General features: G+C 35.7%; 1 protein-coding gene across 4 annotated transcripts in view; it reads right to left on the bottom strand.

The window, feature by feature from the left end:
* The window catches only part of SBF2 (SET binding factor 2), a 270,051-nt gene that overhangs the window by 134,618 nt on the left and 116,276 nt on the right, over positions 1 to 19,157 (bottom strand). For all 4 annotated transcript variants that reach the window (XM_054200805.1, XM_054200806.1, XM_054200807.1 and 1 more), the window contains exons 4-6: positions 9,587 to 9,700; positions 7,805 to 7,915; positions 5,461 to 5,566 (exon numbers count right to left, since the gene is read on the bottom strand). In XM_054200805.1, the coding sequence (XP_054056780.1) occupies positions 5,461 to 5,566; positions 7,805 to 7,915; positions 9,587 to 9,700 (331 nt within the window). The remainder of the gene's footprint in view (positions 1 to 5,460; positions 5,567 to 7,804; positions 7,916 to 9,586; positions 9,701 to 19,157) is intronic.

The following is a 19,157-nucleotide window of genomic DNA, read 5'->3' as shown; positions in this document are numbered from 1 at the left end:
TCAGGGCCCTGACATCAGCTTTCAAAGGAAATACTTACAAGAACCAAGGACAGAGCCTGCTGAGCCGCCAGCCTAAGTAGAGTCCCAGGCTTCTGAGAGCTAAATGTATGCTGAATGTTATTGGCGCAACTACAGAACCATTTGAAAAAAATATGTGGGTTTTAATGAGTTAATCAAAATTGTAAAGTGCAAGCCTGTCAGTTTAAAATCCCTCCGCACATACAAATATCTACATCCAAATGGAGATGGAACAGCGTACCCTCATTAAAAAAAGAATTAAAGTAATGCTGTTGTAATTAGGTAAGATCTTCCCCCCGAACAAATTTTTGAACACAGAAAACAATTTTAGTATATTCATTATCAAAACAAAAATATTAAAGAAAATCCCATCCTCCTTCGTTATTTTCTAACAAATCAAATGACTGAAAAATGAGAAAATACATAATTTATTTTACTTCTGTAAAAATTATAAACAGGTATGACAGTTAATATATGAGCCCATCATTTTGTTATAAATGGATTTATCACTATACAGTTTTGGTTCCATGACTGTTTAAACCAAGAAAAATCATCACTGTCAATGTCCCAACCATGGAAATGTGTGGAAAATCATTCACTTCTATTTGCTTGCTTAGTGTTAATTAATTAATTTTAAGCAGCTCTCTGTGGTATCAGAGAAGTATCTGCTCAGGTGCAAAAAAAAGGTGGGAATATCCAAATAGGGAGAAAGGACAGACAATACCCAGAACCTCTCAGACTGAAGTCACAGTGTTGAATTTTGGAATTGTATAGCCATATTAAAAAAAAACATGTTGCCAGTTCTATTAATACTGGAGTGGAGCATTTTAAACTGTTTGTACTGAAGTACTTCCCTGCTCATCCACTCTGTTATCATCCCATGCTTCTGCCCTAATATTTATATTTTGTGCAACTGTAACAATCTTTAGAAGTTTAATCAACCAATCACTTGTGACATCTGGAATTACTGATAATTAATGACACTGCGGTCTTCAAATATACTATTTATAAAATATTTGTTTTAGAGGCTTTATATACTGCCTAACGGTATACGCACAATATCTAGATTAAAAGTATTTAAAGATATGGAAAAGGACTTAAGGATAATGATGCTTAACACTTTCATCTAAGTTACACCATAGGTTGGACAAATAAAAGACAAGCTTGCCAAGCAACCTGGCTCAACCAAGCACTAACATTCATCTTCTTCCTCTTCCATCTATTTAATCTCTATTCTACACAGCCCTGAATTCAAAAGCGCCCTTACCTCGTGTCTTCATCCAGAACATTCAAAGTAGAATTTACTTCAAAGTTTCATTTTTGCCATTTAAAAAATTACTTTCTTTGTAACACCGAAAGACAGTCTGAGTTCTACTGAAAATACTTGAGTGGTGAAGTAAAGACATGAGGCAGAAAACCAGCACAGACAAATGAAATGGAACAGAGGAAATAAGGGGATAGAAAAACAGCCCGGATAAGAGACTAAACAAGAAGGAAAGGAAGGAAAACCTCCTTTGTCTTTGATTACAAAGTTCTTGTTTTGCTGTTCAGGTCCCCAGTGTAATTTTGTGCCTTCGGTTCTTTGGAAAAAACTGCCCACTGGGAAGATGGAGATGTAGGTCTCAGACAGAAATGACTGAATATGGCAGTGCTGAAAAACCACACTGCCAGCAGAACAGAGAAGGCAAGTTGGGTTGGAGTTTGGAGAAATGAAAAGAGCTTGAGGCAGAAACACAGGAATATACTGTTAATAAAGTGAGAGAGAAGAGAAATATAACCAAGATCTCCTTTGAGCCTGAAGAAGGCTACTGTGTTTTGAAGCTTTTATAGATACCTACTATCTTACTAACAGACAGCGAGAAATAGAAGAGTACTGAAAGTCTTCTAGCTACCACAGATTATTTTAAAAAGTAACTTTATGATTGCTGTTTTTCCAGCTAATCCTTGTTGATGAAATAATTTTTAGGTGTAGCGATCCAGCTACAGGCCTGGCTTTTATCACATTATTCCCATATACTTATTTTTTAAATAAAAAAAGAATGTATGATGTAAAATGTCAAACACTGCTGTTCCTTATTATTAAGCTTAAAACCTTTGGGGATGTTTTTCCCAACTGTAGTTTAACGCCTAAGTAAAAATAAGGTCTATTTCCAGATATGCTGCGAACTTGGTAATACAGGGAGGGTCATCCGCTGACACAGTATTATCCTGCCAAGCAGAAAAAGCATGATGAGACTACTATTGCACAATATTTCTCAAAATAAATGTTGAAATTACTTTTGTATCTATTCATAGTGGTAAATTTTGTCTTGCTGCCCATCTTCTTCAAAGAAAGAGCTATTTTTAAAAAGGTGATTTATAGAGTTCACAAATATTTTTCTAGCTACTCTTCAATTTTCTATTAATAATTTAAATAGGATTAAGTGACTTGTACCAGAAGAGAAATAAACGAACATGTCATTATTTGACAAACAGCCTAGTCAATATTTGTGTCCTGAACACAAGCATTTGATGATAACAGCTGTCATTAAAGTAATTATCCAACACCACATTGGACAACAGAAGTAGAATGCTTTTGCTCAGGTTCATAGTGACATATATGCATGAAGATCCTGTTCAAATGGAATGAGAGAAACAGAGCAAGTGTGAATATCATTACAAAAAGCACAAAAAACTTCTGACAAGCTCTACTATGATCTCCAGAGGAAAGGATTAGTCCTTATCTTAGAAAAATAAACTTGTTCAAAGGGATGAGCTAAGAGGTTCTACCACTCGTCCTTCCGGACTCACTGCCTTTAATTCTTTGTAAGACTACATGAAAAGTGAGAATAAATAAGAATTTATTTAAAACAGCCAGTTTATGTTTCCATGTTTCAACAACCATTGCAAATAGTCATATGTAGCTGTATTAACAACTCTTTTTTAGTAAATCTGAACAGAAATTTAGCACTAACAAACCTTATCCTTAAGAAGACGATGATAGTCCACCATCTACATGTGAAAAGAACTATGTGCTATTCTGTAAAGTGATGTACGCTATGAATATGAAAACATTTTTTAATTTGTGTCCTTAGAGATACAAAGTGATTCTACCTTTGTGCTGTATCCCCAGATACTTAGACACAAAAAATTTGAAAGGGACATCAACTAGAAACTGAGACACACTAGGGGGTAGGGGAGGGGGGATGGGGAGAGAGAGAAGGAAAAAAAGAATAATTAATACCAGGGAAAAAAAAGCAGTGATCAGAAATAGGAGATAGGAAAAGTCAGTCGAGTAAGTCTCTTTTGCAAAGGGTTCAAGTAGCTGCTTAAAAAAAATTTTAAAAAGCTACTGCCAACTTATTTGCTTATTGCTTAACTAATTTCAGGCCCGTTCCCAAGCAATTACTACTGTCCTCATCATGCCAAAGAATAGGAGAGAGACAGGAAGAGGACCTTCACGAGACCATTAGACAAGCTGTTGCTAATAGTTTTGATAGTCTCGTAAAAGACAAAATTATGCCACAACAGAAAAGAAGGCATATTGAGACAATTCTTTTTTTTCTGCAAACTTGTATGATCTCTTCAGGGAAACAGGATGTAAGTCTACAGCTTCTCTTTGTGAAGATTTGCCAAGTTTTACAATCACAGACTTTCTTTTGTCTCTCTCTTCTTCAGGCCACCTGAAGTGCCACTAACCAGAATTCTGAGCAATGATTAAGATTTCCTTTAATATCTCCCTTTCTCTCCCCCTCCTTCTGCTGATTTTTGTATCCTTTTGTGTACCATAACTTGAAAGGGCACCTGGTAAGCATGGGTTTAATGACTCTTGTACTTCTTACAAGCCACCAAAAAGCAAGAAAGACTGGACCTCCAAGGCAGAAGAATAGCAAAATCATAGAAATCAGACCGTTTACAGAAAAAAGGCTAAAAAAAGCCTTTTAAAGGGAAAAGAAAAATGAGATGGTAGACAAACACAATTTCAAAATATAAAGGTAAAGGATCATTGATTGATAGCACAACAATCTAGCAGTCCTGGTTACACTCCAAATTCTTCAATACTCTGCTATAGTATCTTTAGGAAGTTACATGACATCCACCTGTATATATTTATGCATTAATAAAACGTGGTTAATAATATTAACTTAAATCCTGTGTGTGTGAAACCAATTTTAAATTCCCATATGAAGGTTTATAATTCAGTTTTATACACAATGAGTGGAATTAAAAAAGCTAGCTCTGCAAATATGCTCTACAATTGCCCAAAACAGACTGCCTCAACTTAGGTATCACATACCGTACTTATAGAACAAACATACCGTACCACATGGTATCTCATACTGTACTTACAGTACCTCAGACCATATTTTATATCTTCAGAGAAGGGAAAGAGTTGTTGGGCTTACCTATGTTTAAAAATTGCCTGCAGTCTGATCAGAGCACTTTTCATGAACCTTGACATAATAAGCCACATAAAACCTCAGGAACTATGGTAAGAATAAGTAGCATCTATATCATGTTAGCTGTGTTTTTTAATTTAAACTGCTACCAACAAAATAACAGTATTCCTTTTGGAATAATATTCTTTTTGGAAGCATACAATTAAATCTTATCAGTACTAGATGGCATTGTGCTCATCAGATCTGATACTGCTTCCTGTGACATAAGCTCTACTGCTCTTCACTATTCTTTTTTTCCAGTTTGCATCCATTCTTATTGTCCATTTATGAGAAGAACGGGTGATGACACATATTCTGAGGCCATTTGATTACTTGAGACTAAACATAAGGTTTACTTGTTCAGAAAAGATTATTAACTGCGCCCTTATGCGTGGCTGCTATGAGTTTGTAATTCAAAGCCACTTCACAAACCAAGGGAAAGAAGACTAACAGTGTTAAAATTTAACGAGAGAAACAAGATTAGTATTGAGGTACCCAGGAAACAGTGACACAACCTTGTAATTGTAATGAAGAAGTAAGCATTTGATGAGGATTGTGTTAGATCACCTTCTTGAAAGACAGAATAACAGATAACAAGAGAATAATATGAATTCCACATAGTTACCATTATCAGTACATAGTGTCTTTTCTACTAGCCTTTTCAGTTACACTAGTTTTATTATTAACTTCCTTGGGGTTTTTTGGAGTTTACACAGTATCCAAGGGGTGGGCAATCTTTTCACTTGAACATTTTTGTAATTAAACAGAGGCTAGGCTCACTTCTACTTGCAGTGCACTTACAGATAGTAAATATTGGAGATAACTTACTACAAGCAAGATGTACAAAAAGGTTATATGAATGTCTGATTAGGGGATAAAAGCACTATTAGTCATTCTTTCATTCAAAAGAAATTAATATTTACCGTGTAACTTTCTTGGCACATGATTTGATCTGAATGAGAACAGAAAATACCTCACTGTAATTTAAAAAAAGAATTTTTTTTCAAAGCAGACCTAGACATACCCAGTTGCTGAAAGAGAAGAGCCACACTGGTGCCTGTAACAGGAAGGCTATCATGTAGAGGAGTCTGTATCAATTGTCGGTCTCCAGCTCCCAAAGAAAACAATTTCTGTAGAAAGAATTTTTTTAATTAAGTTTAATTTATGTAGAATAAATGCTAATAGTTGTCACTACAATGATAATGATGGTATCACACAGATAAGTGATTCATCCTGCAAAAAGTATTTATTTTGTATACAGAAGTTTAAAGTTAGTAAGAATAATTTAATTCACCAATAGAGATCTGAAATATAATTTGAGGAAAATGATATGTTTCCTTGAATGTGTAGCATGTGGCACTACTTCCTTGCATTTCCACTGAACTAGTTAAATAGTTATGTCTTTGAGGGCATTCGATATTACATTTTCAATAATACGTTAAAAAAAACTTCCAGGAAAAAAAAAACAAAAACAAACAACAACAAAAAAGTTTAAAACCCATTCAAATCAGAAAAACACATATTATTTTCTAACTGAAGTTCTACTGTCTGCATGCATGTTTTAAGTATGAACATACTTGTGATATATGGCTGTTGAAGAGGCCACTTCTGCTACTCCTATATTCCTGCTCTGAATATTAAAGTAGAATTAAAACTTTGGTCACCTTTCCAGCATAAGAACATACATCCCTTGAGGGAGGCAGGAAATGGGAGTGAAAGGAATGCGTTTGTGTATCACATCCCAAGAAGCACTGTAACTGCAAAATAACCTTGCTTTCCCCTTGAGTAAATCCACATGACATTCAAGCAGCGGGTGATTTCAAGCGGTTACCTTTAAGCACTAACTATGAAGGGGTGGGAGGCATTTCTGTACAAGCCCCTAGTGTGGTACATGGCAGGAGATGTTGAATGTATGAAGATAGCAAGCTCCAGTTGCTGCACAGCAGATGTGTGAAACCAAAGTGCTGCACAGTAAAACCAAGCAAGACCCTGAGCTGTAGCAGAGATGTCTTCCCCAGCACTTTAGCAGCAGACCCGGATGCAGGTCAATGACTAATTTCGCAGTAGATTGTTTCAACAGTGGACACATGAATAACCTGGGAGGGTCCTCAAGGACTTCTCAAGACAAACATCAGAAGAGTGTCCTCATTCTAGGATATATAATGCCCTGAAAGCATGAAGCTTAAGAAAGAGAACCGAAAAACTTAATTTCTGGTTAAAATGGTAGCTTGACACTAGCAAATTTAAGTTCATAGGTTCAAGTGGATCACCAAAAACTGTAATATGAGTAGTTTTCCACTGGAAAAGAGGGTTTCTGATAGGGAGATACAATCTAATTACTCCCCTTCAAAACCAAAAAGTTTGGGATGCAAAACCAGTGAGACGGGATTGCCTGGAGAGCAGTAAGGTAGATCTTGACTAAGCTGAGAGGACATTTTGCCACTTATAACACTAAGAGAAATTCCAAAGCAGTCAGAGCTATGGGAAAAACAGAAAAGAATTAGGGATTTGTATGATTTCAAGAAGGTTGATAATCCATAGGGTGGGTGGGAAGTGTGAGAAAATGTGTATGAAATCAACATTAAAATACTGCCACATTTGCTTACTTAGTTTCCAGATAAGTTTCCTGATAAGGACTACAATTTCCCAGTAGTGTCACAGCATAAAGTGAATGGCAAGCAAACCAGATTGAGTTGGCTTGTCAGAAACCCGCAAATGTATACGAATAATTTATTTAAAGTAAATCAACAAACAAACCTGACTTTCTGCTCACAGAAAACACAGATAAAAAGCAGAAAGAAGTGTAGATGCTGGAAAACTTTTTTCTTACTTTTGAATGCATGGACTACCTGGAATATTTAATTACCGCCGAGAAAACCATGTCCAAGTTACTTGTTTAGCATTTTTACAAAATTAATGAAAATATAAATTTAAAAGAGTTACCAAAGAAAAGACCAGTGAAATCCTAAACTGCATCAAGGAAAAGACACAGGTAAATGAACTGAAGTGAAGGACATGTTAAAAAATGGCAAGGAAAAAGAGTCTTTAAAAAAATCTGTAGCAAGCAGAACTATTCCCGAATGTACATTATTATTAAAAACTGAACTTATACAAACTGCTTGATTTGTTACTGTGCCTTGTAAAAAGCCAACTCAGTGACAAAATTAACCCTTTGACCTTATCCTGGAATGGAATTTTTGCTGTCTTTAGAAGACAGGCCACAGGGAAAGCACTCACAGGCCACAGGGAAAGCACTCAGCTGAACTATGATCTTTTTTTTTCTTCAAAAATATTTCAAGAATTTATTTTTTGTTTTCTTCATAAATTAAATTAACTGGAAAAATACCCTTTTTTCCCCCCCCATTTACCTGAGACCCTCCAGAAGCAGGGACAAGGCATGAACACAGATTTGCAATGAGCGTCTCCAGTGACACGTTCAGGCTGTCCACGTACACAGTATAGATCAAGCCAAGGCAAGCCTAGAAAGGTAGACAAAATACATTAAACTGCTGCACAGGGAAGGCAGATGTCAAATTACTTAAAGATCTAGGTATATAATCTTTTAAAAAATAAGTGTCTTAATAGTTATTTATGTAGTGAAGCACTTTCCTACTGAAGACAAAGTAATTTGCTATAGAAGCAATAATTCATTTAAAAAAAATAGTTTGGCTATTTAGAAGGGATGTATGTGCTGGCAGATGTAGATATATTCTTTTTAAAAAATGAATTAAATGTTTAATATTTGTGCTTTGTTCATTATACAAAAAAGTGCTTTACTACGAGTTACTTTTAAAAATTATAAAACCAACATAGCTTCAATCTGTGCTTTGAATTCTAGGGACCTAAAATTACTAGTTTCCAGAGTAAAACACTGATGAATTAATGAGCTTCTGAGGCTTGTTTTAAGACTAGTACCAAGGATCAACAATTCCATATGTTATTTAACTTACATTCCTTATTTTATTATTTCAATCTAATCATATTTTTAAAAGAACAGTACATTGACACTTCAGCATTTCCACATTTTTTCTGTGTGGATCCAGTTTTGATTGGGAAATCAAAGATAGAGTTTTATAATTTTTACTAATAATTTAATGTAAGATGATTTAACATTACCTTCTAAGAAGCCTTTGGAAAAAAAGGAAATAAATAACTGTTCCACAGCATCCATTTAGTGCCTTTTAACTACTGTAATTTTGATAATTCAGCAAATATTTTAGGAATTCTCTTCTTAGAAATAATTCCAACGGTAACTTTTCATATAACACATAGTTAAGCTGTGAAACTCCTTGCCACGGGTTTTTGTAAAATGTGAGCGTTAAGAAACTGGACAAATTACGTGAAAAAACCCACACAACTGACACCTCTGGTTCAGGATGTCATTTAACTATCATTCACACTGAACTAGCAAAGTATTTTGTGGAATTATTTCTACAGCCTGCCCTATTCTTACACCCTTTGCTTTGCATTCGCTACAAGACACTATCAGAAACAAAATACTGGGCTACGTGGAATTCTAATCTCACTCAGTACAGTCATTCTTAATGTCTAATGACAACTTAACTGTTGAATGATTTCCTCCCTTGATCTGTAAACTGAACTATATTTGTTTCTCTTACTATGTATTAGCTTAATAAAAATGTAAGCTTTTCATTTATCTCAGATCAGCCATATTTCATCAGCTGAAAGTAATCCAAGATCCTAAATCCCTGTCATGCATCTTAATTTGATCTGGAAGAGGTTCTGACATTTTGCATTACATATGGAGGAAAACTAGGATTTCACTATTAATTTACCATTATATATTGAATCAAATATGGTTAATGTGTTGTTTTTACCTGAGCAAGTCTGGGTTTGTCCTAATAATTCCCTTCATTATAGAGTAAATTGAGCCCAGAAAAAATCTCCATTCCATCTTCTATGTAGATTTAAAACTGCTTGGAGGGTAAAAAAAGAACTGCTTCAACCTATAGGGGCTACTTACTGTCACAGACATTGAATTTTATCTAGTTCGGTCTAAGCCTACTTTTGCTTTTAAATTCCCAAATCAATCCTGAGATGTTTTAAATCAAAAGTACTGTCACTGTTACTCATTAAAACCAGATCTGTCTGCTGACATATATTATAAATGGCAATTACAAGTTCTTTACCCTGAAAATTTCTGGATAATCTAGTCTGGACACCAACACCAGACTTTTAGGAGCAAATACTTCTGCAGGCGGAATTAAACCAGACTCCTCTTCACCTTCAATTTCTTTTGTTCCCTTGAAAACAGAAACACTTCAATTAATAAGCAGAAAGAAACATCAAAATAAAATGTTATCATTCTTACAAGTCAACATTTCTCAGAACTTTACAAAAGAAAGTGAATGCATTATTTGAAACTGGTAATGAAGTCAACTAATAGGAACACATTTCCATGGTTGCCTTAACTCCCTTAAAAGCTTCTAGATGTAGTTCAACTAGTTAAAACTCACCTGGGAAGTCATGCACAAGTGTACTTAAAATGAAGTTCTCCGAGACCACAGTTTAATGGGACAATATTTCATATTAAATGGTCCCCGTTTCACATTTTAGATAGTGAAGTGGATTATAGAATAGGATCCTTTCACATCAAAGTGTTAGCTGATTTACAATCAGCAATACTCCAAATACAGGGGGGAAAAAAATATTTCACAAAAGATCGTTTTGTTGTCTTGCTCATATTCATATAATTCTATTTCTTACAGAATTTCCACCAATGTTACAGCTAAAGTTATCTATAAAGTCATCTCCAGCTCTGATTCATGAATTTGGAATCTAAAGGAATTTCTCCACAAGAATAATAGTTCAGATTTCTCAAAAAATCCCTCAAACTGATGAAACACTAATTTTCTAGTTAAAAAGAAGAGAAAGGTACAATGCAGATAAACTTGCAGTCGTTCATGATATTGCGCAAGTTGCTATAACCTCCTTGCTAGCGCTTACTATTAAAATATTTTATCATTACTCATGGTCAAAACTAAAGATGTCACTAAATACTTTCATTTCTAAAATTCCACACGTTCTTCAACAAATTCATTAGCTGATTAGGTTTCCAAATGACAGAAAGTCCATGCTTTCCAATTTTTGCATGTAATTCTCTCCACCCTCACACCACCCACCAAATTTTTAAGTATTTTATTTGTTCCTCTGACTGAGCATTCTTCTAAGCAAAAATCACTATATTATCTTAATTAGGAACATGAGAAAAATTACTTCCCTTTCCATATCACAACATGAAATATCTGCCTTCTATTTCTGTCATCTTACTAGTCATCATTTCAGTTTATTAAAAAAAAAAAAAAATCCAACATCACTTTTCTATTAAATGGAAGAAAACAGACAGAAATGCTCTTAAATGCCAGGAATGCTGTGAGTTCATGAGCTTTATTTCACAACCTCAATTCAGAATCACAGAATGTACGGTTTCCTTAAGCAAAACATGCATCCAAATAAAAGCAGTTAAAATAATGGTATTAGAAGTACTTTAAAGGGTGACTTAATAAATGCTTTTAATTATGAAAAAAATTTAGTTACAATAAGCTTCATGTGGGAATTTTATTGATGGCTGCACAATCAAAAACGTTTGGAGGCCACCACCCTACACCATAATTGTTCTTCTAGTAGGAAACTAAACAGGTTCTTTCAAAAACACTTGTTGTTTTAAGTACCCTAAAAGATTTTCTACTGAAACAAAATACATAATAACAGTCCGATCCTGTCTGCACAGTCCTGTGTGCCTTGGTCAGCATCAAATGGTGGCAGTTGAAGACATTAGCTGTCAGGCAGCAACCATCATCATCTGTGAACCACGTAATCATTTTGGCCTCCACACCAAGACATGCATTTTATTACATAAATGCTCTCCTCGGTTCTAGCACCAAATTGACAAGGTGACTGAAAAGCTCCAGTAGCTAGGTAGCAGCTAGAAGCTGCACTGACAGCTGTAGGGTAGTAAAGAGCTACTTCCTAACCTGACCCAGAGGTGAAGGTATCTACACTAGAGCCTTTGCCCACTGCCCTTCCACCCAGGAAGTCAGACTCGGCCTTTCAGGCTTGTGTCCTGAACACGCGGCACGGGAAGCTGCTCCACCACACTCAAGTTCTATGGTAACATATGCTAAAGCACTTCTCACCCACCCCACCCCCCCCGAAAGAATAAGATATATAGGTACATGCGTGTGCACATGCGCCCTGGTGCTCTATTTTCATTACTACATAGACCAAAAAAGGGCACGTAATTTTTATATGTATACCAGAGGAGATACAAATGCTACAAAATATTTTGATGCTTTTTTTAATACACAAACCAAATGAGGTTCTGGGGTTCCTGGAAAACTGCCACCGACATAAAACTTAAGTGGCATTCACTTATGCTATGCCATCACTTGTCTAAGCAAGATACACACACACACACAAAAAAAGTATATGCATAGCTATACGGTGACAAGGGCCCCCTGAACAGAGGAAAGATTAGTTCCTCCAGCACATTCTCCCTGTCTCCAGCAATCTGCAGCTCAGGAACCTCCTGACCTGAGGACGGCCTCCTATCTAAAAAGCAATTCAGCATTCAAGTGAAAATGGTTTAAAAAAAGAGTACTTAACGTTTGTATTAACCAAGCTGTTTTAATAACAGATACGTATAATACTTTAATACCAAAGCAAAAACAAGTGTCACAGCAATATATATATATACATAAGGTGATATACTTGGCTTTGTACATTCATTCTTACCTAAACAGCAACCAAAACACACACAATGTACACGCTTAGTCTAGTTTGCATCTCATTTCTAGGTTAAAATTGTGATTCACAAATGAATAGAGAAACACAATATCTCAACAGTCCAATCACACGTCCCACACATGTTCATTTATTTCCATCCATTATAACGTTGACAGGGAGAGTTTTTCATTAATTACAGTTCCCTCTCCCTGCCCCCAAAAATGCAAGAAGAATTTTTAAATTATAGTTTAGTGGTTATACAACTCTAAACATATAATCAACAAGAGTTTATTATATCAACTGCTCTAAAGAGCAATTATGAATTCTAGGCATAAAGGCAAGAGATTCTGGTTATCTGACAGGTTGTGGACCCTGACAACATTAGTAAAAATGAAATTAAAACACATTGCATATTTCTAAAGGCAAGGGAATATGGAACCTTCTCCAGATTCTCATGGTACTGAGATAATGAAAACTCAGGGTGCGCAGACAGGGAGGAGGTTTCTATAAAAGGCCATTTTCATAAAATTCACTCACCTTCAGATCAAGTCTTGAATTAATTCTTAATTAGTTTTAATTTAAAACTTTAAGGGCACAATAGGAACACAGTATTGAATTGATAAATCAGACTATAAAAACACACTCTTACTTCATAAAAGATACGGAAAAATGTAATGTGACTAGCTGTATTTCTTCCACGGCTAAATGTTCTGACAGGCACGCAGGCACATTATTAGGAGTCACTAGACTAAGTAGATAATCATTGCAAACACATGACTTTTAACCTACTTTTCAAGCGAAGTATTAACAGCAGAAGCATTCTGTAGCAATACTAAATACGAAGCAGTAAAACCACAAACTTAATTCTTTCTAGTTACACTTTTTCTCAGACACATGCACATTTCATCTTTCTTTATCCCCTTTCTCATCTAAGGAAAAATATTCTGTAATCAAAAATAACAAAATAAGTGTTGTTTTGTTTGGTTTTTTCCTCAATATGTTTATTTTATAAATATAGCATTCAGTTTACAACCACATTAAGAACAACTGGACCTTAAAGAAAACCTTACTAATGATACCTAAACTGAAAGATTAATTAAAATTGGTTAAATAAGAAGATAATACTGCTATTGCATTTTATTTTTTTTAACTTAATTATTATAGTTCTGCTTTTGCACTTCTATTGGTTGGGAGAAGATGAAAATTATATTTGGTATACTGCCACGAGGCTTCCCTGATATCTCTCATCTAGACTGTTGGCTGACAGCCCTTCATACTACAGCAGAACAGATTAAGAATTTTCTTAATTTCAATTAAATATTGAAAGAGATTCCGTTTTATTTCCCCCTTTTTGTATCTACATACAGGCAGACTTTGAAAACAGCTGAGATGAGAAAAAACGTACCACTAGAGAGCAAACTGGTGTTCCAGATGCTTAAAGATCCGTTTAGTTTAAAAGGTGATACACATTTCAAATCCAATTCAGAAACATCTGTGCATTTAGACTGCAAGTAAATGAATGTGTTTTTAACACCAGATTAATAAAGTTCTGAAAAACTCTTCAGTAGGCTAAAGAATAGCTAACAGAGACTGATCTAACTGAAAGGAACTGTATGATGATCTGTGACCATATGTTATTTCACCATGCTTAAAATATTTGGTGCCCTGTAATTACACCTGTGCTTGACTAAAGCCCATCCAGGTACACCCACTGCCTGCCGAACCCAGAATCCTTTTTTCTTCTCCATCTTCAACTTGGTTTCTAAAGTTATAAGGAGAATATAGTGCAAAGATCTGTAAACTATGGCTGACTCAAGTCCATAGAGCAGTTTGTTTACAAAACCTACCAGATAATACTATAATTATTGTTATGTTCATTACAGAACTTCTTATCCACTAACTTATCCACTATTCCAGCTAACAAAAAGTCTTTGCAGAAATCTTCATCATGAGGGCTTCTTGTTCACATACATATGATTGCGACAGTCTGGGCATCTGAAACACAGAAGGTACATAGGAGTCTTTTGGGTTTTTTAAAGACTGCCTGTTTGCTTCTAGCCACCATTGCACCTCTTGGAGAAACAGCACTGCCAAACTGTTAAATTTAGGTATTTCTTAAACAATTTTTAGATCGCCATATTTCAAACTGTCACAAAAACATAGGTACAGCACCACAGTAATGAATGTTAAAACTTATGTCCCATGAGATCAAAAAAAGTATGGGAAACATCAAGATAACCAATTTTAAAATTAGATACAGAATTACATTCTTAAAATTGTAAAATAAAATTTAAAAAGCATTTATTTGTTGCGTAAGTGGAACACAGATGAGGATGTATCATAAGTTTCCACAGAAAAATCTTATCTGGTTTTACAGCAGGGTGTTTGATTTGTTTACTTAGCTTTTCTTTTTTCCTCTTTTCCTGCATAAATAATATATGGTAAACAAACTCAGAAAATGGTGAAACTTCTTTTGAAGGACATATGATGCAATTTCGTTATGTTCAACTTGTTTGCTATAGCTGTAAAGTGGCTCTTAAGAGTCTGGAGAAAAAAAAAAAGTGCGCTCTGTGTATTTAAAGCAGACCAATATATTCTTAAACTCAGTTTTTTTTCATGTATCTTAATGAATGTACATAGCCACCTCTACACTAAAAATATATATGTAACTCCTGACAGAATGCAGTAATGAGTTTTAGAGGTTCTTACCTAAATGAGAATATAGAACTAGAGAGAGCATGAGTGCATATATTTCAACTGTTTGCCTTTCTTCTTTTGTCATGAGAAGTAGCCATTTATCGTATTTCTGACCTAAAGTGATGAGGTAAACTGGAATGTACGATAACCAACTAATTGAACTAGTGTCATCGCTTTATAGTTTATGAACTTAGTCAATAAAAATAGGTGAATTAATAAATGCATTTGTGCAAGCATTTGAAAAAAACCCTCACAAAATAATAAAAGTTCACAAGACCAAATAAAAAAAATAACCAGCGTTAATCCGCTGACTGATAACCAATACTTTAGAGAAATCAACTGTGATCAGCATGGTCCATCATCATTCTGCTATTTATTTGTTTGCTTGTTTTCTGAGAACAATTTGTTCCTCACAGTTTAGCCAAGGGATGTAAATGGCACCAAGCCCAAGCCAGACAAATTCAGACTAATTATTCAAGCATTTTTAAATAAGGAAGGTAACTGACAACTGGAGTTACCTATCGACTGATCAGGCATAATGTCCCAGTTCCACAGTCTAGAAAAAGGTTTAATACATTTTTAATAGATGCTGTTAAAATCAACTTGTGGTCTTGATACTCATATTATTAAACAAGGTAATGCCTTCCTTTACATTGGTGTCCTTTTGCTTCAAAACTCCCTCTATATTCATAAAAAGTGCAAGAACAACTGGGCACAGTTTGCAGACATTATAGCACACAGGAACCGTAACTAACCCTCCTCTGCCATCTTTTCACACCCATCTTCAGAACTTGGACGTGTCCATCTTAATACTTTAACCTGTGTGCCCAAGCCTGCCATTTATCAAATCTCCAACACTGAAGGCTCCTAGATAAAGCAACTCTGGACTGCCACCCAACTCTCCAAGCCTATCAGCTGTCCATCCAGTCTTCACTGACGTTGGCTCTGACTGCCCCCCGTTGGATCACTACGTCCTCCCGGGTGTCTGAAGCGCCTTTGTGGGTGGCAGCTCTGCGAATTGCCTTTGTTAGAGATGCCACTCCTCTTCAGACATGATAATCCAGACATGCCAACCATACATCTCCACGCTGAGGACATATGCTACTGAAGTCAGCGCGTTTAGGTCTCTTTAACACTGAGCGGAGACAAATTAGGTTTATCTTCACGTCAGAGTGAGGAAAATCAATTTAAACTGAGGTACTAATAGAAAAGTAAGAAAACACAGAGCATTAGATGTAGCTTTACCACTCTGAAAGGTGGAAGCTGGCAGGCATTATTTGAAACTCTAAGGAAATCAAATGTGAACAGAAAGTGAAATCAGAATTGTACTTTTATTTCATGCAGTCCTAGGGAGAGAAAGGACATCTCTCACTACAAAACTTTCACTCTAGTACTTCATTATAACTGTCAAAACCAGTCTGCCCTATGCAAAATTTTGCACTGAAATTGCGCCAAGTTCAGCAAGCCCAATGTTTTTCTACTAACTGCTCAGTAAAGAAGATTTAGAGACCGCGCATAATTTCTTATTTTAAGAAAGATTATTTAAAGTTTGCTTTAGTAATCTCGTGCCAATTGCTCATTTGGGATGGATCCCTTTCTCTCCATGTGACTTGGTCTCTGTTGGCCTTATTTGCAGCCAAATACACTCTTAGCTGGTTTATTAACAATCAAAGGCCAAAAAACATTCAGCATCAATTCATTTTATTTACTTTTCAGATTATACAAACGCATGTATCCAATAAATTCTAACACATGTACAAAAGTTAAAATAAACTTAGCTGACCGCTTCCAGAAGACAAATCTGCATCCTGCCCCCAATCTGCTGAACTGAACTAAAACCACAGGTGAATAGATGTACTTCGTGGCTTGTCTACATGCAATCCTGCAACTGCGGCATTCATCCACATGAATCCTGCAACTGCGGCTAAACTTACACCGGAATAATTATACCAGCAAAAAAGCCATTATCTTGATTTAATAATTTCAAAACAGGAAAATAAACTGTAGTAATGCACAATGTAGAGTCTATCAACTAAAAAAGAAAAGGATCAAAGACAGAAATTATGTGAAGATTATCAAAAAGAGTAACCCTAAGTCTCTGTAAGAGGTCATCTCATTCACTCCCAAACTACTACTGACGCTTCAGAGTACTCATATATGACAATAAGAAGTTTGCACTGCACCTTCCAGCATTACACAATTTACACCACCATCTATTGGTGTCTATTGTGTCTATTAGATGTTTACCATTTAATACACCTCACTTTGAAAACTCCAGAAGGTGCTTATATGCATTATCATCTAAACACACTGAAAGAACTTTGGAACAATAGTAACCTGGTACCCACGCGTTCCAGCTTTCAGTCCAGCATATGCAGCCATAGGCCAAAGTGTAGTTCCCGAGTAGGCCATTAGGCTATGCACACCCTGGAGATCTGGGAAGTCAAGGTAATGCACATGCAGTTGCCCTATAAACGCTGAAATTCCATGGGGCACTAATCAATAGCATTAAATAACTGCTTTCAACATGTAACCTTAGCACTGAAGAATGTTAAAGAACTACAGTAACGAGTCTTTAGTAAGAACTATGCATATGCAAATAGTCACATAGTAATTTCAGAGCTTAGAGTTTACTAAATCTTTCTGAATTTTCCCAAAGGCAGCAAACATGATCCACATATTCCACCTTTTCAAGCTTTACACACCTAATCTAGGGTGAGCAGACTGCAGAGACCTAAGCAATGTAAGCAGAACCAACACCAAAAATCAAATTAAGAAAGTTGGTAATTCATACCTTAACTCAGTCATAATGGGTTTTATATAATATAGAACATTACATGTGGAAGTACACTAAGGCGAAATTTTACACACACAGATTTTTGTTTTGTTTAATTAAAATACAGTCATTCAATTCCTCTAAACTGCATAAGGGGAAATGCACTGAATGAATTGCTGAATTAGTATTTACTGTTTGAAAGTCAGGTAAATTACCTGATCGCTACTGACAAAGTCTCTACTTAAAAGATACCCTGTGATACCACAGCTATCCTGTGAGCTGAGACTTGGGGCCACTGCGTAGCAACAGCACAGGAATAAAGAGGAAAAGGAGACCTTTACCCAAAACAACCTTTTGCACCTGCAATAGCATGAGTTCAAATTGGGGATGTGTATGCACGTGTGTGAAGGCATGAGCCAGGGCATAAACAGGACAGAAGAAACTACTGCCAGAGTTATCAGGAAGACGGAAATACGCTTTCCTCTGTACAACTGTTCTCACCTTAACTTTAAATTCTGGTCTAGAGAGGACTTTAAATGTATAAAAGGACATTAAAAGTCTATTTCTTACAATATAGAATATTAGCTGCAACTTTCTCTTTACACAGGAGCAGAAAGGAAATAAGGCATTGCTTAACTCTCCATTTTTCAGCAGATTTGGAAAGATGATGGTGTAATATACTAAACGTTATTTTAAAAACTGGGGCGGGGGGTGTTCCACAAAATGTGTTTTGCGGCACTGACAATGAGAGGTCAGAACAAATTTAACATTTGGGATATTCACAAAATAGTTATTAAACTTAAGAATAACATGCTAATATAATATCCAAAGAGGGATCAGATTTCATACTTCAAAAAGGGTACAACCAAACCGAGTGTTCTCATCCGCTGCTAAAAACCAAACGTCAGTGACTCACCAAGCGGCATATGCTTTGACACAGTAGGATCACAACTCTCCAGTCCAAGCATAAAAATTAAAACTTTATGAAGCATGAAGTCATTTTGTTGGCAGTTTTTCCCTTGACTCAGGAAATATTTGTGAATGTTGTGAATCTGCCATTTTATGGTTTGGGATTTTGACAATTTCTTTTTCCTCTTTTTGCAAGGGGGTCAGAGAGAGGAACAGAACATGAACGGCAGGAAATGGGAGACTTGTGAATTATTACTTATGTGCATTTTCCAGAATGATATATTTAGTCTTACAAACATTATGATCACAATGTTCTAATGTACATATGCCTAAGACAACACACAAGAATGATACAATCTTGTAGTAAGATTGTTATAAACAAATGTTTAGGGGTTTGTGCTGCTCCCATTAAGCAGATTTTCTGTAATGCGAGAAATGCAGTCGCACAGGCTCAGTTACTTGCATAAATCACACTCTAATTTGTTGATGGCGGGGCTGGGGAGAGAGGATAAATTTCTTTCAAAGCGCAAAGCAACATACAATTTGACCATTAAGTTCCCAAATGATGCGAGTCAACATTTTTTTCAAAAGAT

The sequence above is a fragment of the Rissa tridactyla genome, chromosome 4, assembly GCF_028500815.1.
Source record: "Rissa tridactyla isolate bRisTri1 chromosome 4, bRisTri1.patW.cur.20221130, whole genome shotgun sequence".
Taxonomy (NCBI): domain Eukaryota; kingdom Metazoa; phylum Chordata; class Aves; order Charadriiformes; family Laridae; genus Rissa; species Rissa tridactyla.
The sequence above is the reverse complement of the archived record's forward strand: the minus strand, read 5'-3'. Positions and strand labels throughout refer to the sequence as shown.